Source organism: Sminthopsis crassicaudata, chromosome 2 (assembly GCF_048593235.1).
Source record: "Sminthopsis crassicaudata isolate SCR6 chromosome 2, ASM4859323v1, whole genome shotgun sequence".
Lineage (NCBI taxonomy): Eukaryota > Metazoa > Chordata > Mammalia > Dasyuromorphia > Dasyuridae > Sminthopsis > Sminthopsis crassicaudata.
The window spans coordinates 76,973,577-76,998,837 of NC_133618.1; the positions used below are offsets into that span (position 1 = coordinate 76,973,577).

Here is a 25,261-nt window from a genome sequence, read left to right on the forward strand (position 1 = left end):
GTATTGGTCAACCTGCCATGGGGGGGAGGAAAAAAATTAGAACAAAAGGTTTGGCAATTGTCAATGTTGTAAAATTACCCATGCATTTATCTGGTAAATAAAAACTATTAAATAAAAAAAATTAAAGAATCTAAGAATATATTTGGTCCAATCACTTTATTTTATAGGTCCAGAAAAAGGAAATTACTTGTTCAAAGTCACTTGGGTCGAGGAAAAAGCTCTAAGGATTCAGACCCAGGTCCTCTGATTCCAAATTCAGTGTTATTTACAATATAGAACTCTTGCCTTGCAGGTGACTGAATGCCTGAAGCAGCATTTTTTTCTAGTGATGTTTCAATGTGTTATTATAGAATAAGGCCATACATTCTTTCATTAACTCTTTGCCATGTTTTCTATCACATTCACCTCTCTTAACTGCAGTTTTTAGGCTTCACGGCTTACTTAGTTATCTGAATTTGAGTTTGTTATGGGGCTTGAGAGATACTCTAGCATGTGGGCTCAGAAATAGAAACAAAGTATTTCCATCATGTTTTAATAGTTTTGGTTGTCTTTTACAATCATAACTTAAGAGACGTTTATCAGCTCATGAACCATTTTGCTCTGCTACATATTAGCTGGAGGTCTTTGGCCGCACAACCTATAATCACAAAATAATGAAATACACAACCTCCTCCACCTCCACCCGCAAGGTAATTATAGTCATGAATGTATTTCAATATAATCGGTTTCCTTTATGACCCTGTGTACTTTATTTAACGCATCCATATAGTACGGATCCCACTTGATCCTCAACACGACCTTGCCGCACCTTATTGGTACATTATTATGTCTGCACATTATTTGGCACAGAAATCGCTCGGATCCGATCACAGATATTGCTGGTTCTCTTCCTCAATTGATCACGTCCAATTCACCTTGTCTATAGCTTGTTTGTATAATGATATATATGAAAGTCTTCGCCCAGACTGTAAGCTCCTCGCGGGCAGGGTCTGTCCTTTGTAAGCTGCCCATATCAGCTGGCACATAAGAAGGGCTTAATTACGCGTTTTTTGACTAGAACTTTCTCCTCTTTATGTCTGTAACTCGGTTGCCTAATAATCCGTTACTTTTTCTCTAGGGGCCTATTTGTTGACCGCTAGAGGTCTGCAGCGGGGGCACAAGGGGACGCCCCAAGAAGGGATGAAGAAGAGGCACTTTCAGAAGCCCCACCAGCTCCGCCTCTGCTTCCTGTTCTGTCGTCACTTCCGTCTGCTGTCTCCTAGCAACTGGAGACCGCTACTTTTAACCCTAACCGTGGCAGGCTCCGGGGACCAAAGTGACCGATCAGAGCGGACCTGCCAGTCTGCAGCCCACCTCCCCGCCAGCCCGCAATGCCGCAACGATATCCCGGGCCGTACCTGCCCTCCATCCTTCCCTGACCGTCCCGAACCAAAGGATTTCCCTAAGGCCTGGAAGAGAAGCGAAAAGCTCCCAGCTCAGGCCCCCGCCCCTCTCGGCCTACGCCGCTGTCGTCACTTCCTCCGTTGGTTTCCTAGCAACCACGGCTAGCTTGGGTTGTTTGACCGTGGAAGCATCCAAACCGGACTGATCTTCCAGTTCAGCCGCCAGCGATGGTAACTTCTCAGTTTGTCCGCGTTCTTCCCCTTCCTTCTTCCTTCCTTCCCAGCGGCTCAGGAATGCTCTTCTAGAGCAGTTGGAGTTGCAGCGGCCCCGGGACTAGTGTCAGACAATTTGGGGAAAGAAGAGAGAGAAGTTGGGGGGAGAAGGGGTGCAGAGAGGGGTCCAAGTCGGAGTCCCCGCTCCCTCTCTTCCTGTCCCCCACTTGCCGATTCAGCAGCTCTTACCAGCACACCTGGAACCATAGCATCCTTTAATGTCACAGCTGGAACCTAGAGGACACGTACTCTAATTCTCCCATTTTACAGAAAAGAAAATTGATGCCCAGAGAGAGAGAAGGGAGCTCCAGCTAATATGTAGCAGAGCAAGGATTTGAACCCAGGTCAAAACCAGGGAGTCTGCCTTTCTCCCTCTCCCTCTTTTTATCTCTTTTCCTGCATTCTGTTTCTATCTTTATGATTCTGTCTATCTGTCTCTGTCTCTCTCCATCTCTGTCTTTTCTCTTTATCTCTCTCTCTGAATTCTTTGTCTATCTTTTTTGAATCTCCATCTCTCTTGTCTTTTCTTTATCTCTCTGCATTCTAACTCTCTGTGTCTGTCTGTTTCTCCATCTTTGTCTTTTCTCTGTATCTTTCTTCCTCTGCATTGTCTCTATCTTCATGACTCTCTGTATTTGTCTCTTTCTCTTTCTCTGTTCTTCCCTCTGCCTTTCCTTTCCCCCTCCCTCTCCTCTTCCTACCTTTCACACCTAGCATCATATGATTTACTAAATTGTATCCCTACTGAAAAAAGGGGAAGCTAACACTTGATGAAGTTAAGCATAAGAATAAAAGGGTTTTTTCCCAACATAATAGCTCACATTCTGTAGGATTTTAGAGTATAGAAATGACTATTTTTGTAACAATTAGGTTGTAAGCTCCTTGAAAGCAGGAGTTATATTTTCCTTTCTTTAAATCTCCAGTGTTCAATGAGTGTCCCAGAACATAGTTTGTTGACTAAGTGACCCAGGTGGGAAGCAAACCTCTAGTATTATTCCCATTTTACAGGTGAGAAAATATAATAAAAACAGTAAATCATAATAACTTGTCAGTGTTAGAGATTTGGAACTGAGTAGAACCAAGAGAACATTGTACATAGTAATAGCAAGATTATGGGATGTGACTGATTCACAGAGTGAGATTGCTGCTCTTTATTACCCAAAGGGGCCTTTTATAAAGTTACTATATACAGTATCATGGAATAGAATTCCATTAAGGTGAAGGCCAGGCTGCCTTTCACAGAGTTGTGTTTTAAACTTACATTTTGCATACCAGTTCTTCAGTGCTAGTTTAAATGACAACAAAAATTACCCTACACCCCATGCAAATTGATACATATTTTTTAAATAATTCAGTATTCAGCCACAAAGGTTTATCCTTGGAAAACGTGTTTATTTCAAAGATGCACTTTCTGTATTTGTTGAAAAGTGAGATCCTAAGCTGTTTATAGGCTGCAAACAAGCAAACTATTTCAAAATGTGTCATAGTATCTGAATATTTCTCATATAATGCTTATGTTAACGATCTATGTAAACTGTGCCAGAGTACACAAATGTGAGGAATCCTTATTGTAATGTTTTCTTCAAGTCTGAACTATCACGTCATAATGGGAAGTATAACCTATGCTTAGCAAGATCATGTTGTAGGACACATTAAACATTTATACAGATTGGGGAATTAAATTTTTAATAAAGTATTATTTAGATTAATGGAGAAAAATGTTATATGTTTCAAAGATATTTCTACTCCTGAATATTTAATTGCATGATAAAAATTCATTTTGGTAAATTAACTTTCTCTGGTATGTATTTTATCTCTTACAGGCAGAAGTTGAGGAAACTCTAAAGAGAATTCAGAATCATAAAGGGGTTATTGGTACAATGGTTGTTAATGCTGAAGGTAAATATTATCAACATGTTTTCTTAACATAGGTTATGTACAGACTTTTACATTGCTGTACCTTGTGATAAGCCTTAAGACAAAAACACCACACACTGAAATTAAAAGCATATTTTATGTAATTTAAATTTGTATTTCCCTAAAATTTATCCCAACTAAACTAATTATTAATAATTTAGTAAATATTGTTCCCTATCATTTTGAAAAATCTCTATTATTTAATAAGGGAAGAGTAAGAGCCACTTTATTTAGGGAATCAATCAAATGACTATAGATGAGGCACGATACTACCTGAATTTCTCTCCTGAATTAGTTAATCATTATATCCCAATTAATTCCGATATAAAAAACCCAAACTAGAAGCAGCAAAGTAGGGTAGGGAGTGATCCTAGAGGCCTCTGATCCTGAGCAAGGGATCTGTCTTCTAAAAGCAATCTGAAGCAGCTGCTGAAATCTCTTTTCATATACTGAAACCCAGAAGTATATCTAATTCTTTCAATCAATTCCAATACATTTCCTGTATAAAGATCTAGTTCATACTTTTGATTGATTAATTCAGTAGAGCTCTGGGCTTCTACAATAATTGACATGATTGACTCACTTGTCCATCTCTAGTTTACCTAGAAGTCTAAGTGACTTATGTGTTTACATATGTATTTTAAAGATGTGGAAATAATTTTAGGATCACTTACTATAAAAAGATATTATCATAAGAAGGACTTTTCAACTGAATTTGGATTTTGATTTGTACCTTGTTATATCAGACTCCTCACCTCTCATTTGAGGAGTCTGGGAGTTATTTTATTTGACATCTCTTTACCAGTTATGGATGATCCCTTTCTGATAAGCCCTATTTATTTTACTGAAGTTTTTTAATGACCAAGAGGTTCCACATCTCTCAGACCATCATATTAGAATAAAATCTTGCTACTCTATATAACTTATAAGATCATCATGCAATTGGCATAAGAAACTGAGTGATTGAGCATACGATTTTATATCCAGTTATTCTAGCAGAGCAAATTAAATATCAAAGCTCCATTTTGTATATAGTATGGTTGTCCTTGCTGCCATGAAGCATAATGGTAATTGTTTTCCAAGAAGTTAACATTTAGTTGGGGTGAAAAGATAGCTGAAAAAGTGAATAATAGTGAATAATAGTGAAAAGCTCTGAAGTATAATTGACTCAATAAGCAAATCAATAATCATTGTGTGAAATTTAGATAAAGGAGAAAGTACTACCAGCTAGAGTATTTAGAGGAGTTGAATTTGAGGTACATCTTGAAGTTTAGCTAGATAAGATTTTATATAAATACCACTGACTTTCCACAGCTCCAATTATATCTTAGTTTGAAAGAACATCTAGAAAAGATATTCCATATTGCCAAATTAAATCCTTTTTAGAAAATATAATAATCATTATCAAGAATCACTGGACATTCATAAAATTTGACATTTTAAAGTATTGCTTAAAATGTAGATAAATATTTTCCCAAATGCATAATTTTATTTTATTTTTTCTCAATCGTATTTTATTTTTCCAAATACATGTAAAGATAGTTTTCAACATTCATTTTTGTAAAAACTTTTATAAAAAATGTGTTCCATATTTTCCTCTCTCCTTTATCCCCTCCCCCAAACATCAAGCAATCTGATTAGATTAACCATATATAGTCCTTTAAAACATATTTCTATATTTGTCATGTGCAAGAAAAATCAGCTCAAAACAGAAAAAAAAACACAAGAAAGAAAAATCAAGCAAACAAAAAAAGGTAAAAATACTTTGCTTCGACCCACATTCAGTCTCTATAGTTCTCTCTATGGATGTGGGTGGCATTTTCTATTCCAAGTCTATTGTAATTGTCTTATATCACCACATTGATGAGAAGCTGTTGATCATCTCATAATCTTGCTTTTACTGTGTACAATGTTCTCTTGGTTCTACTCACTTCACTTAGCATCAGCTCATGTAAATTTACCCAGGATTTTCTGAAGTGAGGCTGCTTATTATTTCTTATAAAACAATAACTTTACATTATATTCATATACCATAAAACTTATTCATTCCCCAATTGATGGGCATCTATTCACTTTCCAAACATTTTTGCACATGTGGGTCCTTTTCCCTCTTTAAAATCTCTTTGGGATGCAGATCTTCCAACATTTATCATTATCTTTTTTCATGTCATCTTAGCCAATCTGAGAGTTGTGAAGTAATACTTCCAAGGATGATTTTATTTTAGGATAAGATTGTAAATGCTTAGGCTGGATGTCTAATTGTATAAAAACACTCCACTTAAACAATAAACAGGATAGTGTTAAAAGTTTTGTGACAAGAATATTAGAAGAAATAAAATATTCAGATGATTATAATAGCCAGGTTAACTATAGCTAAAGTATATTATATGACAATAACTTATGAAAGTTTTAAAAATCTTTTGGGTCATATAAAACCATAACTTTAGAGCTTCAGAAGACTTGAGAGACATCTATTCCAATACTCTTTTTATACAGATGAGGAACCCAATGCTCAAAATAGTTTAATGACTTGCATTAGATCATACATTTCAGAAGGGAGATTTGAATCCAAGACTTCATACCTCCAAGTCTTAGTACTCCATGTGCTATTCCCACACTCCATGTGCTATTCCCACAAATCCCCCCAGATTTTTAATGTTACCAATAACTTTTGATCTAAACCATTTCTTTAAAAGATATCCAACAGTTTTCCCATGTTAAGATATTCAATTTTTTTATATTTTATGTTATTTTTATTATATTTAATGTAGTATTTTATTTTGAGTCATTCAAAATTAGAATTTAGTATTCATGACAATATATTGGATTTATCATTTTAGCCATTTGGGAAACAGTGTAGCTTTTATTTAGATTATAATCATCTGCTTCACAATCATCTGCTTCACCAGTTTATAGCATATTTTATAACCATTTGTTTCCTGAATTTCTACTCAGATGCCACGTTGTAGCATGTTAGTGAACCTAAATTCTCAAAAGCCACACTAACAGAGCTATGACAGATTCTCCCTTTTAGAAGGCCTTCAGGTATGGTTATGGGAAGAAACCATTTCTGCTTTCCATAGACCTACATGGCTAATTATGAAGCTTATCCACCAGGAAACTGACAACTTGGTGATGATTTTTTGGCCTTGACAATCTATGAAAACATCAAAAATACAAAATTAGTTGTATGAGACTGCCTCCCACTGCTGCAATCACTGTTTCAGAATGATGGAAAATAGAGCAGAGGGTGCTAAGAAATAATTTTCAAAATCATTTAAACATTAGATTGTCTGTTTGTATTTGAAATATAAGTTCTTTGCTTAGTGCCTTGCAAAAGACTATATTGCTGTGGGATCTGAATCTTATCAATCTCTTCATTTTCACTATAGAAAGCCAAAAGGCAAACATAAGTTGCAACTAAATAGAAAGTTGGCTCATAGGCTCTTCTCAGAAGGTAAGGAAGGAGCTAATAAAATTGATATTATCATATATCCAAAAGCAACATGGAATATTTGGTCATCCTATATTACCATGATCATAACAAGTATTTATTTGCAAAAGGACTACTGTGGAAATTATTATGCCAATATACACTGTAGAGGATAAAAAGTAACAAAATTACATGAATAATTCAACTATTTCCTTCCTGTTTCCTTCAATAATTGGTGATTTCATTGAATACATACATATATTAAAAATATGGTTCAGGAAGAAATAAAAGAGGTCAAAGACCTGTAGCTAAACGGAAACATTACACCCATAAATCAAGAATACTTTCTAAGAAGAAAATTGGGAGATAAGGGACTTGAACATTAAATAACAACCCAAAAGTGAAATTGATTATATCTTAGTGGAAAGAATGGCTCATTACTGATAGGGGAATCATTCCTTCATCAGTTTTATCTACATTTTGAGCACCAACTTGTAAGAGCAAAGACAACAATAAATACAAAAACTGGGAGAATGAAAATGAGAAAGTTATGACAAAATTAAAACAATGCCAAGTTTGATCTTTTTAGGAAATGAATGAAAAAAAAAACATTGATATAGATAATAAAAATTTCATACAAGTGTTTAACTAACATTAATGCACTGCTATAGGGAAGAGACTAGAAGAACATAAAAATTACCATGATCAGTAAACACCATCTATGTGCCAAAAAGAGTTGGCAGATTAGGCAACAGTTCTTTAAGGAGACTAAATCATTTGAATATCTTAAGCACATGAATGATGGAAGTTTATAAGCATTTCCTCTTAAAATGGGGACAAAGAAGAGAAGTTTGAAAAAATTTTGGCAAGAGTCTCAATAGCATTTAAGGATGAAATTGGATTCAGCATGTCAGAGAGGACACAGAAACAAAAGCCTTAGATTTCCATTACCAATTCTTCAAAATACAGAGAGCAGAACTACCACCTTTACATCTAACATCACAGCCTTAAATGTGCCTCTTGAAAAAGGGGGACTGTTAATTTGACAAAGATGGAACAAAAAAGCTGGATTGCACTAAGTATGTGTGTGTGTGTTAGAGATTAATTTTCATGGTTAAAAAAATGACTAAATGCTAAAATTATGGGAAAAATTAATACTCTTAAAAAAAAGCAACCAAGAGAACATAGCCAACTTTTTATTTAAAAAATTTAAATATACATTGAGGGCTTCTGAAGGCATAAAAGGTAATAGACTGATTTTTACAAGTATCATTTCCTAGTAAACTGGATTTTTACCATCATGTAATTGACTGAAAGAGATAGAAAACATAAGATACCACTATACTACCATTTTTTTTTAGTTTTTAAATTTATTTTAAGCTTACACACAAAAAAGAAAAGAAACATATTGCCATGCACCCAAAAGAACAGAGAGGATTAAATATAAAGCAATGGATTTCTATTTCAAGAAAACCTGTGTATGCATTGTTTTCAACGCTATTCAGCTTTCTTTGGATTCTTTGTAGTTTTTCTTTTGTTTTCTATGGTGTACTTTTTACTTTATTTTCTCCCTCTTCCTTCCACAAAAAGCTACACATACACATATACATATATGTATGGATACATATGTCTATACACACACATACCCAGATATATAGATATAAAAACACATATACATAGCATACTACATAGAAATATACATGTATATATATATGCATGTACATGCATACTCTTACACATATATGTAAGATCACAATATGCTTATTTCCACTTGTTATCTGTTTCTCTAAAGGTGGATCATATTTTCTTTTATAAATCCAAGTCTTTCAATATTTTTCTACATCAACTAATTTTTCCTCATACTACAATAATATTCCAACCCAATCACGTTCTGAGAGATCGTTTATAAAAGTTTTCCCCCAATTTTCCTCATTGCTTCTATTGTTGCCCAGATTTTATTTATACAAGAAAAATTTAGTTTAAAGACTATCAAAATTATCTGTTTTATACCTCAACAATGCTCTCACTTTATATTATTTAAGGTTTTACACTACTAAATCTGCTTCCTTTACATCTTTTTTTTCTCCCTTGATTTCTTTGAAATTCTTGATCTTTTGTTCTTCTAAATGAACTTTATTATTTTTTCTATCTCTAATATCACATTTAGTAATTTAATTGGAGTGCATAAATAGACTACTTGGGCAAAATTTTCATTCTTTTATTAAATTGACTTTTCCCACCCATGGACATATATATTTCAATTATTTAGAACTAACTTTATTTGTATAAAAGTATTTTATGTTTATATTAGTAAACACTACTCCTGACCTTTCTTTTATGCTTGAATATATCATTAATTTTTATAGCTTTTCCTGAAAGTGACATATTATTATTATTAATTGAGACAATTGGGTTTAAGTACTTGTCCAGGGTCAAATAGCTAGAAGTGTTAAGTGTCTGAAGCAAGATTTGAACTCAGGTCATCCTGATTCAGTGCTGATGCTCTATCCACTGTGTTACCTAGCTGTCCCTGAAAGTGATATTATTGAATTCAAATTTTTAATCTGTTAGTTTCAATTTTACAGGTAAATTTATCCCATTTACATGCTAAACTTTACTTATTTTTCCACACTGTTCTTCTTAATGCTATTCCTATCTATCCTCCTTCCTCTACTTCTTCCCACCACCTTGCTCTCCTATTCATTAATCTACCCAACCTTCCAAGAATCCCTCCCTTATCTTCTCTCTCTACCTTATTTATTTATGAATTTAGAAGACTTTTATTCCCTTATAATATATATCTTGTTCTCTCTTTAACTCATTCCCAATAAGAGTAAGATTTCAGCATTACATGGCCTCCCAAATACTAATTTCTTCTGTATCCTTTTTTTTTCTTTTTTACCTCCTTTGTATAATTGCTCCTTTTTGTTTTTCCCTAAAGTTTTTTTGTTTAGATTCATCCCATCATATTCAGTTCAGAACATTCTTTCAAACTACCCAAATATAAATAGCCATAAAAGATTTGATAGTATTTTTATGTATAAGAAGTAAACATTTCTCCTGAATGTTACCTGTTACATTTCCCTTAGGTTCTGCTGTCTTTGTTAAATATCCACATGTTTTTATGCAGGATTAAACTTAATTTTCTAGGTAAATACCATTGGTCATAATCCCAGCTCTCTTGCTCTACAAAATAAAGTATTCCAAGACTTATGGTCCTTCAGTTTAGTAGCTGCTAGGTCTTATATAATTCTTATTGTAATATTATAATATCTAAATTTTTTTAAGTTTTGCTTCCACTCTTTTATCCTTGCCCTGAAAGCTTTGAAACCTAGATACGATATTTCTATAAATTTTCCTTCCTGGTTTTCTTTCTGATGGTGATAAATGGATTTTTTTTAATTTTTGCTTTGCCTTCTTGTTTTAGAACTTAATGGCATTTTTTCTCAATAATTTCTCATAATATTGTATTAAGATTCCCTTTTATCAGAATTTTCAGGCATCATGACTACCATTTTATTATTTTTTCTTGACTTATTCTCCAAATTAGCTTTCTCTAGTGAGATGTTTCACATTACCTCTTTTTTTTTGTCTCAGAAGGTACATTAGTTTCCATTTGATCAAGTCTAGTTTTCAAGAAATTATTTTTAAAAACTTTTTGGTTTTTTATTTCAAGTTGGGTTAAATTTCTTTAAATAATTGTCTTGATTTTCTTAGATTGCTCTTATTTTTTTTCTAATTTTTTCTTGATCTCTCTTATTTGTTTTTAAAGTTCTTCTAAGAAATCTTTTTTTTTTTTTGCCCTGGAACCATTTGATATTTCTTATTGAAAAAAGGAGTAACTTTTTCCCCCTCAATTATCTTCCTCAGAACATGAAGCTAGATCCTTCCTATCCCCATAAATAGCTGTCTGGGTTTGGTTCTTTCTCCTTTTGCTTGTTCATTTTTGTTTTTTATTTAATTTTTAGCAGTTATTAGTGCATTAAAGTTTTAGTCCTGAGGGATAGGCAAGTGTGCCCAAAGCTTCAGTTCTTACTGTTATTTTCTGAGGTCTGTTCAGAGGCTCAACCTTTGAGATCTCCCTCCCCTTGGCAGCTTCAGCTTGCCCTATTGCCTGACTTGAATATGATCTTGCTCCCTACATTCCCTCCGATGGCTGCCAGTTACAACTACATTCTCTTCCCTAAAGCTGAACCAGGGACTTTGACCTCCTGCCAGTGCCCCCCAACCCTCTACTTCTTCCCTACCTTGGCAAGCCCAGCTTGGGTCAGCACAGCTGGGTGTGATGCTCCTCCCTGAGAAGGTCCTTCAGACTTCTCCCACTTAGCCCTCAGCCCCCCATACACACACCCTCTCCCACTGTCTGGGAGAGAGTTTCTGTGAGCTGCCGGCCAGGGACAGAGTGGGCCTCAGGTAGTGGCCCTTCCTTGGGGCTGAACCTCTGCCCCCCTGGTCACAGTTTTCCCCTGACTTTGGTCTATTTCAGCTACTCTGCATTTCCTCTCAGGACATGTTCTGTATCTTTGGAGGAAATTTAGAGACTTAAAAGCTTTCTGACCTACTCCACCATCTCCCCCAGCATCCTCTCTACATAACATTTATTTCTTTGTCGACTTTTTAAAATACTTTTAATCCAGTAAAGCAATATACTTCTTTAAAGGCAAGTAAAGAACACGTTCAACAAGGTGTCCTATTCTGCATCTATCAGAATTATATAGTATTCCCTAAAAGAGATGTTTCCCAACTTTGTCCCTCCTCACAGGGGACAGTCAAATTTTTGTTTTAACAAGTGCAATATCACAAAGCACATGTACAGCCATAACACAAGAGCTCTTGAATTAGCAACAATATTTATCAACTAGAGTGAATTTTGTTACTCATTACTACAGTAAATCTGTGATTTCATTAATGTGAGTATTCCTTACAGTGCTCTAAAATTACAACCCATCCTGTGTGATTCTTGTCCATCTGTTATTCCTCATGGCTTCTAAATAACCAGCCTACCTCATTTTCCTATTATACTTGGCTTGCATGATGGCTTTTTTTGTTACATCTTGCATATCTCATTACTGACAATTTACTACAGCCTAATTATATGCATTATATTATTTAAGTTTCTGGTTCTCCTCTCAGAACATAGTAGGTATTTTATAAATGCTTACTTAATTGAATTCATTCTTCAGAGATTATAATATTCTATGATAAATTGTCATAGTTTTGTGCAAGAGAATTGTTGAAAGAACAATGCAAAAGAAAGTAAACAAAATGTCCATAGCCTTTGACCAAGACATTCCTCTACTATGCAAAGACCCAAAAGGAAGTCAGACAGAAAAAGAAAGGTCCCCTACCTCAAAATATTTACAACACTTTTGGGAACAGTTAGCAACCAGAAGCAAAGTAGGATGCCCATCATTGGGGTGTTATGGGGAACAACTACACAAATCGTGGAACATAAATGTATTGTAGTATTACTGTGCTATAGCAGATGTTGAACATGATAAATAGCGAGAACCATGGAAAGATTTATTTGAACTGATGCAAAATGATGTAAAAGGGGAAAATGGTAAATACCTACAATAAGGTAAAATGAAAGAATAGCAAATAGACGTATTTTTCAAAATTATAATCATCAAGCTTGGCCCTCAAAAGAGAGAGAGAAGATATCTGCCACTTCTCCATTAGAAAAATGGGTGATATTGCATATAATATTTTATGATATTTGTGATATGCTGTTTAATTTTGGGGGACTTTTTCTTTATATTTTGTTATTAGGAATAATCACCAAATTATTATTTGGTAAAAGGTAGAGAAAATAACAGTGAAAAATAAATTTATTTTTTTTCATTTTTAAACAGCATTGTTCAGTTTCAGAAATGCAATGTAGACCATTCTCTTCCTTCTTTTTAATTCAGAGCAAGGTTCTATGAATTATTATGTAGCTATAGTTCCTACCAAGTATCACATATATTAATTGATCAAGAAACATTAATTAAGCACCTACTATGTGCCAGGCACTGTGATAAGCAGTAGATATATGTACTATGCATACATAGATACACACACACACACACACACATACACATACACAATGTGATAGCTTCAACAACAAACTATGAAACAATTTTATCATTTTTTTAATGTTCAATTAAAAATAATGGAAAGCAACTAACTCACCAAAACCATGTGAAGATTCATGTCTTCTAAAATCACACTTGCAACTGGCATGAAGCCAAGTGTCTGAAATATCTCAAAAGTGCAGGTTTTATTCACAAAAGCCACTATTTCATTTATTAACTGTCATCCAGAGGGAACTGGTAAAGTAGTTCTAAGTATCTAAATAATAATCCTATACATTTAGATTATAAATAATTTATCTAACTTTTTTTCTTTGACATTCTTGACAACTCAGAGTTCAAAATAGTTGTAGAGGTACAAAATAAAAATTATTGATTAAAAATACAAGAGGAAAAATGATAGAAGACACAATGCTCTAAAACTTATATCTTAAAGAAGCATATGTAGATAGTCATTTAGTGTCATCAATGACCATGCTAAGAGCTGAAGATACATTTCATGTTCCTGTAGTTGGCTAAATTTCAGTGAAAATATTTTATTCCATGTCAGATTATTTGGTTAAAAACATTATGGAAACTGTAGTATGTAACTCTAAATAATATATAATTTTACAATTAAAAGGGTTGTACCATTAAAAGGTTTAGAATTGTTAATGTTTTTATCACAGTCTATGCTTTCAATACCTGTTTTATAGTCCTTCTTAGTCATATCTTATCAAGGTTTTCAATTCTTTCTAAAAATCTTGCTAACTCTAAATTCATCTTTATATATATCCTTATATGGATGCAGAGGAATAAGATGCAGAGAATACGTACAAATTTAAGTCCCCAAAATGTTCCTATGTATCTATGTATCCCTTAGTTTTATATATATATATATATATATATATATATATATATATATATATATATATATATATATATATATATATATATATACATATATATATATATATAAAATTTAAGAACACTTCTCAGTTATAATTGATCAGACTTGAATTTTTGTATTAAATTAATAAGCTATTTTGAATACATATGATGAAAATAAAAGTTTAAATACTACATTGGTGGAATTTGATTTTACCTTTGTAGGTACTAATTTCTTCCATTCACAATTTAATTTTACATGGTTTTTATCCTAATCCATCCTTTCCTATATCTTTCATTTAATCATGCATAGATTATTAATCCAGTGAGAGGACTTTCTTTCACTTTAGTATATTAGAAAAGCCAATATGGTACTACTCAGTTTGTTGTTGCCTCTCATTCTCACTACATACCCCTTTCCTGAAATCAATTGATAATTTGCTAGAGCCTACTTAAACTCAACGTGTATCTTTCCATTATTCTCTTTTGTTGTTTGCTGCAATCATAAAGTATCATAGAAATAATATTTATGTTAAGAGATGTTTCCTTGCTGTTGTTTTTTGCCTCACTGAAAACTTTGGTGTAATTGAAAACACTGAACTTTTCCTCTAAGTACAACGTAGCCTGCCTATTCCTTCTCTTTTATGGGCCCAGGTGATTATCTGTATGAAGCATTTGTCCATGCTCTATATATTGGTGGACTAATTTGATTGATTGCTCATGATTGGATTTCATAATCTAGATTATGTGTTTTTTATATTTTGTTGTTTTTTTTTTCCTAGTGTGAATGGTTATACGTAAGCCATTCATACTGTTGTGAATTTTACTGAAAATATTTTCAGGCACTCTAAGGCCTTTATGCTTTCAGTACTAAGTCATCTTCAAATAAGAGCATATGGAGAACTTTAAGATTACTAAATAATAAACATTTATAATATGCTTATTATGTGTAAGGCACTCTACTGAATACTGGGAATACAAATTAAAAATGGAAACAGTCCTCAAGTATCTTATGTTCTGTTGTATGATATGCATGTGTGAACATAAGTTCATGCAAAATCATTTAAAGGGATAGAACATTAACAACTTTTGATGTATCAATAAAAGCTATAAGGCCTTGATAGAACCTAGTCTTACTGGAAAATACTGATTCTGAAATTCAGGAAATAAGTAAGGAGCACATTCCAGGAATCAGGGACACTTTGTATACATGCATAGGTGGTGAGGGAAGGAATTTCACATTTGGAGAGCAGGTGCAATCCAGTTTGATTGGAAAGGGGAAGTTAGAGCTACATTGTCCTTAAATATTAGGCTGAGGAACTTAAATTTCATCCTAGAAACCAAAATAGAATATTGGAGACTTTATAAACAGGGCAAAGACCTTTCCTTAGAAATATTATTTGAGATGTTGATAGAACATACAGATGAAAATGTCTAGTATATATTTGGTAACATAGGATGAGTTATGTAGGAGAGAAATTCAGGGGATAAGTAATATCATAAATATATATTCACATATGCATATATATGTGATTTACATAAAAATGATCATTGAACCTGCAAAACTATATAAAATCACTAGAGGAGAAGAGAGTATCTGGAAACCTAGGACAAAGCCTTGAGGGACAGTCACAGAGAGCATTAGAATGAGAGAGAGAGAGAGAGAGAGAGAGAGAGAGAGACAGAGAGACAGAGAGACAGAGACAGAAACAGAAACACAGAGAAAGAAATAGATACAGAGAGACAGAGACAGACAGAGACTAACAAGATCAATTAGAAAAGAGAATTAGGAAAGAAAATCAAGAAAGCCAAGTGATGAGGAGAGTATTGGGGGGAGCGTTGATTATGTCATAAAATATACAAAAGTCAAGGAAGATGAAGATTAAGATGTTCCAATGTTTAAGCTATTAATGACATCTTAGTAGTAAAAAGTAGTAGTTAAAAGCCAGATTTCAAGTGAATGGGAGGTGAGACAATTTCAGCCATTTGATTATTCTCAAAGTTTCTGGCAATAAGCAGGAATATTGTGGTCAATACAAGTTTTTGTTTTTGTTTTTGTTTTTTAAGATATAAGACACCCAAACATATTTGTAAGCAGAGAAATCAGTAAAAATGAAAAAGTTGAGGAAAAGAGAGAATAAGAGAAAGTAAAAGAAGGAAAAGGAACAGATCAAGGGCAAATATATCTAAAATGAGTTAATGCTTACTAAAATAAATTTAAGGATTGTAAAACATTATGCCATATTGGATGGCATTTAAGAAATTTGGAAGCACTTTCAAAGATTCTAAACTACTTAATGCTTTAGAGGCCCATCTTTTAAACAGAAATATTCTCCCTCTGATATCATATGTCTGTATGTAAATCATTGTAATGTAAATCATTGAACACCGTAATATCAGAATAATCACAATCACAGGTGACTCAAAAATAAAGACAATAGTAATATGAACTAATAGGTAAGTTGTATAAATATATTCCTTACAACACATCAGTAAAGTTAGTAGGAAGAAGCACCAAGTTTGGAACCCAGAAAAATGAGTTTGAATCCTTGCTCTGATACTATATGACAATGGACAAGTTTAAGGAATATATATCTGTAAAATGGGATTAAAACTAATAATATTGTACTTTTATCACAGGATTGTTATAAGGATTTAAATTATATGTATTTATAAATGTCAGCTGCTATTATAATCTTCATTTTACACAAGCTTGAAAAAAATTGTGCTGTTCATGAAGTTACCCAATTAGTAAATGTTTTAATTAGATTTTGAACTCAAAGTATAGAATTATTTCCACTGCTTATTTCCATACTGCCTCAAATTAGGCATGATTGGTGTTAATAATAGGAATTAACATTTTCTATAATGTGAATTTTCACAGTACTTTTCAGACCCTTTGAAGTAAGCAGCCTGCAAAATATCAACAGCAAATTTCACACTAGAAGTAAAATAATATATATTTTCAATGATATACATAGTTATAAATGAAATTGAGATAGTTATGTTGCAAGAGTTAAGGATAGACTCCCAGAGCTTAGCACTGCATCATACCAACCAAAAATTCAAAGATTCAGAAGAAAGGTCTCCATAAGATACTTTATGGAGGATTTATGGAAAACTGGGACAAGTAGCCAACAGTACAGAAAGGTACAGTCTGCAGTGATGGGAGAAGAATCATACAGAGATCTATGAAAACATTGATGTAAAATCAAGGGGGAAAAAGCTGTTCAAATTTTTAAAAGCTCTTTTTGTTGGACTTTTTAGTGTAGAAGTCAGGAAAGATCAGGACTTTGGCCACTGTAGTCTAACTCTGTTATATCACAGTTTTGCTTAGTGGGTAATAATTTGAATTGTGACTTGATCATAAATCTAGGCCTGGAAAAAATGATAAGCTAATCACATAGTGAAAGTGAGACAAAACCAAGAGACAACTTATCAGTTGTTGATCCATACAATATTAAGAGACTTATAAAAGAATACCTAGGAACTTGGGGGAATGCTCTTTGGAGAATATATGGGAAGACATGAATGAGAGTAGCATATGATGGGCTGATAGGTATAGCCTGTGATCTGTTATTCAAAAGAAGTACTAACATTGATAAAATCATAGAGCTATCAAAGTATATATACTTAAAGTAAAATAATAAAGTTTAATGTTTCATTATTTAAAATTTTAGAGTCTAACAAATAATTACCTTATTTTATAGGTATTCCCATCAGAACAACCTTAGATAACTCTACAACAGTTCAGTATGCAGGTCTTCTTCATCAGCTGACTATGAAAGCCAAGAGTACAGTACGAGATATTGATCCTCAGAATGACCTAACTTTTCTTAGAATCAGATCAAAGAAACATGAAGTCATGGTAGCCCCAGGTAATATCAATTCAATTTTTTTTAAATTTTTACTTATTTTTTCTTAACTTTTTTCTTCTCCTCCTCCTTCTCCTCCTTCCCCTTTCCCTTTTCCTTCCTCCTCCTCCTCTTTTTCATCATCATAATTTTCTTCTTCTTCATCATTCTGTGTTCCAAATTCTTTTCTTCCTATCCATTGAGAAGGCAAGCAATTTTATATCAGTTATACACATCAATCATGTTGTTAGTCATATTCCAAAAGAAAGAAACATAAAGTATATGCTTCACTCTGGAAATAGATGCCATCTTTTATTGTGATTCCTTTGGAATTGTCTTAGTTTGTTGTATTTATTAGAGTAGGTAAGCCTTTCACAGTTGATCATTGTTACAATATTGATCTAACTTTGTACAATCTTCTCCTGGTTCTACTCACTTCACTTTGTAAGTCACCCCAGATTTTTCTGAATTTATCCTGCTCATCATTTCTTATAGCATAATAGAATTCCATCACTATCAAATGGCCTGTTCAGCCATTCTCCAATAGGTGGGTATCCCTCCAGTTTCCAATTCTTTGCCCCTACAAAAGGATTCTACAAATATCTGTGTACACAAAAATACTTATCTCTTTGTTTTCTTTGGCATACACACTTAATAGTGGTTTTGCTGAGTCAAAGGGTATGCAAGATTTGATAGCTCTTTGGATATAGTCCAAATTCTTCTTCAGAATGATTGGACTATTTTACAATTCCATTAACTGTACATTAATTAGTGTATGAATTTTTCCACATTCTTTCCAGAATTCATCATTTTCATTTTTTTACCATGTTACTCAATGTGGTAGGTGTAGAGTGGCATCTCAGAATTGTTTTATTTTGCATTTCTCTAATTAGTAGTGAGTTAGAGGATTTTTTTCAAGGAACTATTGATAATTCTGATTTCTTCTGAAAACTACCAGTTCATATTCTTTGATCATCTATCAGTTGGGGAATGATTCATTTTTATATGTTTGACTCAATTCTCTATATATTTGAGAAACCAGGCCTTTATCCTGGAAACTCCTTATAAAGTTTTCCCCAGTTTCCTGCTTTCTTTATAATTTTTTTTCTGCATTGGTTTTGTTTGTAGAAAAAAAAAAAGGTTTAATTACATACACTTTAATTTCAGAATTACCCATTTTACTTCCCATGATTCTTGTTATTTCTTTTTGGAAATAAAAACTTCCCTTATCCATAGATTGAACAGGATGTTTTCCATGTTTCCTTTATTTAGTTATATCACCTTTTATCTTTAATTCATGTACCAGTTTTTACCTTATCTTGGCATATATGAGTTGTGGGTTCATGCCTAGTTTTTACCAAATTGCTTTCCAATTTTCTCAGCAACTTTTGTTAAATAGTAACTTTTTGCTCCAAAAACTTGGCGTATCAAACACCATGGTCAGTGTCCCATCATTTACTGTTCCACTGTTCTGTTTCTTAATCTATACCAGATTGTTTTGATTGATGATCACCATTTGTAATATAATTTTAAATGTGATACTGTCAGTCTATCTTCCTTTACATTTTACATAATTAATTTCCTTAATATTCTTTTTTATAGTCTTAATTTCTTATTTATGTATGTAATATTTCCTCAATTACATTTAAAACAATTTTTCAACTTTTGAGTTCCAGATTCTCTTCCTTATCCCCACCCTTAGCTCCCATTAAGAAACCACATGTTAAATTATACCAAAAAAAAAAAAAACACCAATTTCATAAAAGTCATGTTATGAAAGAAAACATAGGTCTTCTCCAATTAAAAAACCCTGCAGAAAAATAAAGTTTAAAAAGATAAAGTATGATTCAAACACAATCTGTTTCTTCTCTGGTGTAAATAGGATTTTTCATCATTAGTGGTCATGTGTCATTGTACTGCTGAAAATATCAGTCATTTACAGCTATTCATCTCAGAACATTTCCATTACACCACGGTTTTTTTTCCAAGAGCTTTCTCCTCATCATTTCCCATAGAACAATAATATTCCATGACAATCATACACCATAATTTATTCAGCCATTCCCTAACTGATGGGCATTCCCTTACTTTCCAGTTCTTTGCCCTGATAAGAGAACTGTTGCAAAAATACTTGTACATATAGATCCTTATATTTTCCCCCACTCTGCCCCTACCTTTTAAAAAATCTCTGTTGATATTCATACCTTCCCTTGATATTCTTGACTTTTTGGCTATCCAGATTAATTTTGTTATTTTTCTAGGTTCATAAAATAATTCTTTGGAAACTTGATTGGTATGACACTCGATAAATAAATTAATTTCAGTAGAATTCTCATTTTTATTATATTGGCTCAGATTATACATTAACAATCAATATCTCTTCAGTTGTTTAGATCTTTATTTATGTTTAAAGTGTTTTGTAATTGTGTTCCTATAGTCTCTGAATTTGTCTTAACAGGTGGAGTATTTCATATTTTCTAGTTATTTTCAATGGAATTTCTTTATCTCTGATTTATTGCTAAGATATGGAAATTCTGACAGTTTACATGGTTTTATTTTATATTTTTCAACTTCCTAAAGTTGTTCATTGTTTCAACTAGTTTTTCAGTTAATGCTCTATAGAGTGCCCTAATCATATCATCATATATCCTTTGGAAAGGAGTGATAGTTTTGTTTCCTCTGCCTATTCTTATTCCTTCAATTTCCTTTCTCTAGTTAGCATTTCTAGTACGATATTCAATAATAGTAGTGATAATGGTCATCCTTACTTCACCCTGATTTTATTGGGAAGAATTCTAGTTTATTCGTTTTCAGATAGTAAAGCTTGCTCTTCATTTTAGATAGATTTTTATTTTTGGGTGGTTGTTTCAGTCACGTTCAACTTTTTGTGACCCCCTTTGGGTCTTTGTTGGCAAAGATAATAGAATAGTTTGACACTTCCTTCTCCAGCTCATTGTACAGAAATAGAGTCAAATAAACTTAAATTACTTGCCCAGGGTTATAGGTCTATTAAGTATCTGAGGCTGAATTTGAACTCAGATCTTCATGACTTCATGATCCATGCTAATAAGCTTATCATTTTAAGAAAGGCTCCATTGACTCCTATGCTTTCTATTGTTTTTAATAAAAATGGGTTTTTCATAAAACTAGTTACTAGTTTTATTTATTAGTCCTTTTATTTTTTTTTTTTTTACTTTCAATTTCACTAATCTTTTTTTTTTCAGGATTTCCATTTTGATGTTTGAGGATTTTTATTTTGATATTTTATTTAGTTTTATTTTTTTTTTTTTGAGGAGGGAGTTGCATGCCTAAATTCATTGATCTGTTCTTTCCCCTTCTGAGTGATATGCACAAATTTTTTTAGGATTTGATTATTTAGTTTCCAATAAATTTTTGATCTATGCTTCTACAGACTTTGATTAAATACAATTTTTATTTCAGTATGATCTTAAAAGGGTATATTTAAGTCTTCTATTTTTTTGCATTTGGATGTAAGGTTTTTAATGTCCTAATACATATTTAGTTTTTGTGCTGTTGTCATGTACAGTTGAAGAAAAGATTTATTCCTTTATGTTACCATTCAGTTTTTCCCCCAGAGATTTTTCATAATTCATAATAATTTTTTTCTAAAATTCTATTCATCTTTTTAGCTTCTTTTTATTTATTTTATGGTTAGATTTATATATCTCTGAAAGGGGAGAGTTGGAAGTTTTTCACTAGCAAGGTTTTAATGTTTGTTTCCTCTTGGAAGGTTTAAAAACCCCATCTCTCTGTCTCTCCCTCTATCTGGCTCTATCTCTTTCTCTCTGTCTCTGTATCTTTTTGCGTCTGTCTCTCATATCTATCTATCTGTCTGTACCTGAGGCCATGAACTTTCTTGCTGATTTTCTTCCTGGATTTTGCCAACCACACGAATTATTCAACCTGTCATCTGCTTTTTTTTTTTTTAATATATATTGTACCTTCTACTCCCTATAGTATCAGATTTCTCCCTTACCAACCCTTTTTATATTAAAAATATTTTGATAAGATTCAAAAAACTCCAGACAAAGATACATGTTTTTAAGGTACACTCACAGAATGACATAATCTCATATTTTGAAAGGACCTCAGAGGATATTTTGTCCAAAACAAATTCTTTGATCACGAATTCCTTCTATATATTCCATCAAATAAGAAATATCCAGCCTTTGCTTCTGAGCCAATCCATTCTACTTTTGAATCACTCTCATTGTTAGGATGGTTTCTTGACATCAATCAACATTAACTTTGTCTTTTCACAACTTCTACACATTGTTTCTAGTTCTGTTTTCTGAGTCCTGAGAAAACAAATCTCATCCTTCTTCCAAATGGCAGCCCTTATGAATATGTTTTAAAAGTTATCAGGATAAGATTTTTGGTCTTTAGGTTAAATATTCTAAGTTCTTTCAGTAAATACTAAATAAGATCTCAGAGCCTTTAAAGATCTTCATTACCCTCCTCTGACAGCTCTCCAGTTTATCAGTGAGTCTTTCCTAAAAACTGGACATGATACTTCATATAGATTCTATTATATGTAGTGATAAGCTTCTGTCTATTTTTTTTCTCAGAAGCCATAAGGCTTAAAGTCAAGAAGACCTGGGTTCAAATTCAGCCTCAGAGCTAGTAATTTTTTACAAGAATAGAAATTAATTCCATAGCTTTGCAGTTTACAAAATCCAAAATTTTCCCATTTGAAAATAAGGAAATTTTCTTTGATACAGGCTAATAGTATCTCTAACAATCTCTCCAGTTTTTCAAAGATCACTGACTATTGTTCAGTATTCACTTCTATGCATTCTTTTAGTATCATAGACCTATTGACTTGAAATTATCACTCTCACTCTTCTTTCATATATTGAATTTGTATCACCCTCCTATTAGCCATTTTTGTCCTTTTCAAGTCAAGGATCTTTCCACTTGGCATAGAAAAACAAAGCAGACTAAACTACTCTACCTTATTTACATTGTTTATTGTTAATATTGTCCCATTTATGCTGAGCAATAATGCTATTTCTGTTTTGATCCTTTTTTGTTTTTCTCAATTAACTTTAAACAGTTTCCCTGATCCTTAGCTTTCTACATCACTTTTCATTTTAATATTTGTTCCATGCTTTTGTATATTTTTCTTCTATTATTTGTCTTTGCCTTCATCTTTTGTATAAAACAATTTTAAAATCTAAGTTCATTGATAAATCCTCCTTGAATCCATATCTTTAGACATCTTTTATTTCTTGTTAGAATTCCTTTTCATATGACTTCAGAATTTTATTCTTGAGGCCTTTCTATCCTTTCTGAACTGAATTCCTTATAGAATTTTAGTCCAATTTTTCTGTCTTAAATTCTAAAATTCACTGGTTGCTTATCCCCCAAATTTTCACCATTTGTACTTTAGCAACTACTTCCTCTTTATTAATGAAAATAACATACAAAATAGCAATAATTCTTATTGGTTTCCCTAGATAAAATATACATTAGTGCAAATCAAGAAGCTATTCTGGTTTTGTCAAAATATATAGCTCTAGAAGACAACTAAATAATTTGTGATGTTTTCTATTGTTTCTTTCTGTCCAGGTAGTCCATGTTATACTCTAAAGGCAATTTCAATTTATTACCAATATGTTTTCCTCCTTTAGTTCTTGAATTTCTTCACAGAAGTTGGTCTTCTATATATACAATGCTATTCCATCCACTCTCCTTTTACACCTCTGTTCATTTGAATAAGTTATTTGTCCCAGTTATAAATGTCATCCCAGTAATTTTATCAATAAGATCACATATACCTTTTCATTTAGGAACCTCTATGTGGGACTTGTTGAAGACCTTAGCTTAAAAAAGGCCAAGGTCTCCCATTTCTTCCAGGGCCATCTCCAGTAGTCTTGATCTATATCTGGCCACTGGACCCAAATGGCTCTGGAGGCGAAAGTACAGCAGGTGACCTTGCACAGACCTTCCTCACTTAAATCCAACACACTTGCATGTCATGACATCACCTCCCTATGTTATGGTCCTCTTCAAGAATGAAGGACAAACAATAGTCACCTTATTATAGACAGATAGATAGATAGATAGATAGATAGATAGATAGATATAGACATATAGATATAGATATAGATATATTTAATATATTTCTATGGAGAGGCATTCAAGGCCATTTTGATGACTCCCTTTTTGGATTTTGTCTACTAAAATTTCTGGGAGTCTTGCTTAGATTCCTCTTTCTATTGGTATTTATACATATACCATATACATGGTATTTATGATTGGTAGTGTGGTGAATATACTTAAGCAGTTTTCCTCTTTTTCAGTTTAAAGCCCTTTTGATTAATCTCCAAGATCTCTTTTCTGACTACCATTGCTTCATTCTTTCCACTACATCATGCTACCTCTGGAATCATTTAACTCCATATAGGTTTTTATTTCTCACTCTGTGATAGAAAGACATTGGACTAACTGTCTCACTTGTCTTCAAGCTTCAGTGTTTCATTTCAGTTCAAAGAGTTTCGGAAGTCTTCAATGAACTTTAGTTTTTGATCAGTAGTATAAAATTTTCTCAGTTGCATTATGTTGTAAGAAATGATGTTAATAAATTTCAAGTGCATGGACTCCCTCATTTTAAGTGAAATTAACATATAAAACTTCAAAGGCAAAATGAAATGTATTTAATAGGGAGAAAAAAGAATAGAGGAGTTCACACACACACACACACACACACAAAGAATTCTCGGAGCATTCCCAGGAGAGAAGAACCCTATAAGAATATAAAGTACCCATCAAGATTCATAGTTGGCCACCATTCTGTTCCTGGAAAACACCTTAGAGATATTCTATCACAATCTTTTCATTTACAGGAAAGGAAATTTTTGGCTGGTAAGATGATAATTTGCAGAGCTGAATCTGGAGTCCAGAGTTCCTGATTCCCTTCTTAATTAAAAGTTTTCAGTTCAGTCAGTTGGAGAATTTTTGGTTATGGAAAAACATTTCAAGTTTCTTAATATGTATCATTTTGATTGAATTTATCTTATATTTCAGAAGTGCATATATTTGTAAAACCAAGGTTATGTGTTAACCCAAGGTTATTGCTATACAATTTTATATTCAGATGAGAAGTATGTATTGATTTAAATTTCCATAATCCTGATGATTGTAAATACATTTTGTAAACATAGCAGAAGATTAGCTGAGATTTTCACATTTTATTCAGTTGTTCCATTATTCTTTAGATATAGGTAAGTTTTTCAAGTTGCAGTGATCCAACTAACAGTCACATAAATAGTATATAAATAGTCATTGGCAGTTAATACTGTTTTCAAGATTAATTAAAATGTATCTTTTTTTTTCTTTTACAGATAAAGAATATCTACTGATTGTCATTCAGAATCCAACTGAATAAACCTGTGATTACAAATTTGACAATAATGAACCTAAACTGCTTTTAACAAA

The 25,261-nt window shown here is 32.7% G+C and overlaps 1 protein-coding gene across 1 annotated transcript; it reads left to right on the forward strand.

Annotated features, from left to right (window-relative positions):
- The first annotated feature begins 1,273 nt into the window (after positions 1 to 1,273).
- Positions 1,274 to 25,261, forward strand: DYNLRB2 (dynein light chain roadblock-type 2). Its single transcript, XM_074286589.1, has 4 exons — positions 1,274 to 1,613; positions 3,479 to 3,554; positions 17,657 to 17,824; positions 25,168 to 25,261. The coding sequence occupies exons 1-4, from the start codon at positions 1,611 to 1,613 to the stop codon at positions 25,209 to 25,211; spliced, it is 291 nt and encodes a 96-aa protein (XP_074142690.1). The 5' UTR covers positions 1,274 to 1,610; the 3' UTR covers positions 25,212 to 25,261.

Coding starts and splice junctions, on each gene's coding strand:
- DYNLRB2 (XM_074286589.1), top strand. Junction 3,555..17,656: donor AATGGTTGTTAATGCTGAAG/GTAAATATTATC, acceptor CTTATTTTATAG/GTATTCCCATCAGAACAACC. Junction 17,825..25,167: donor TGAAGTCATGGTAGCCCCAG/GTAATATCAATT, acceptor TTTCTTTTACAG/ATAAAGAATATCTACTGATT.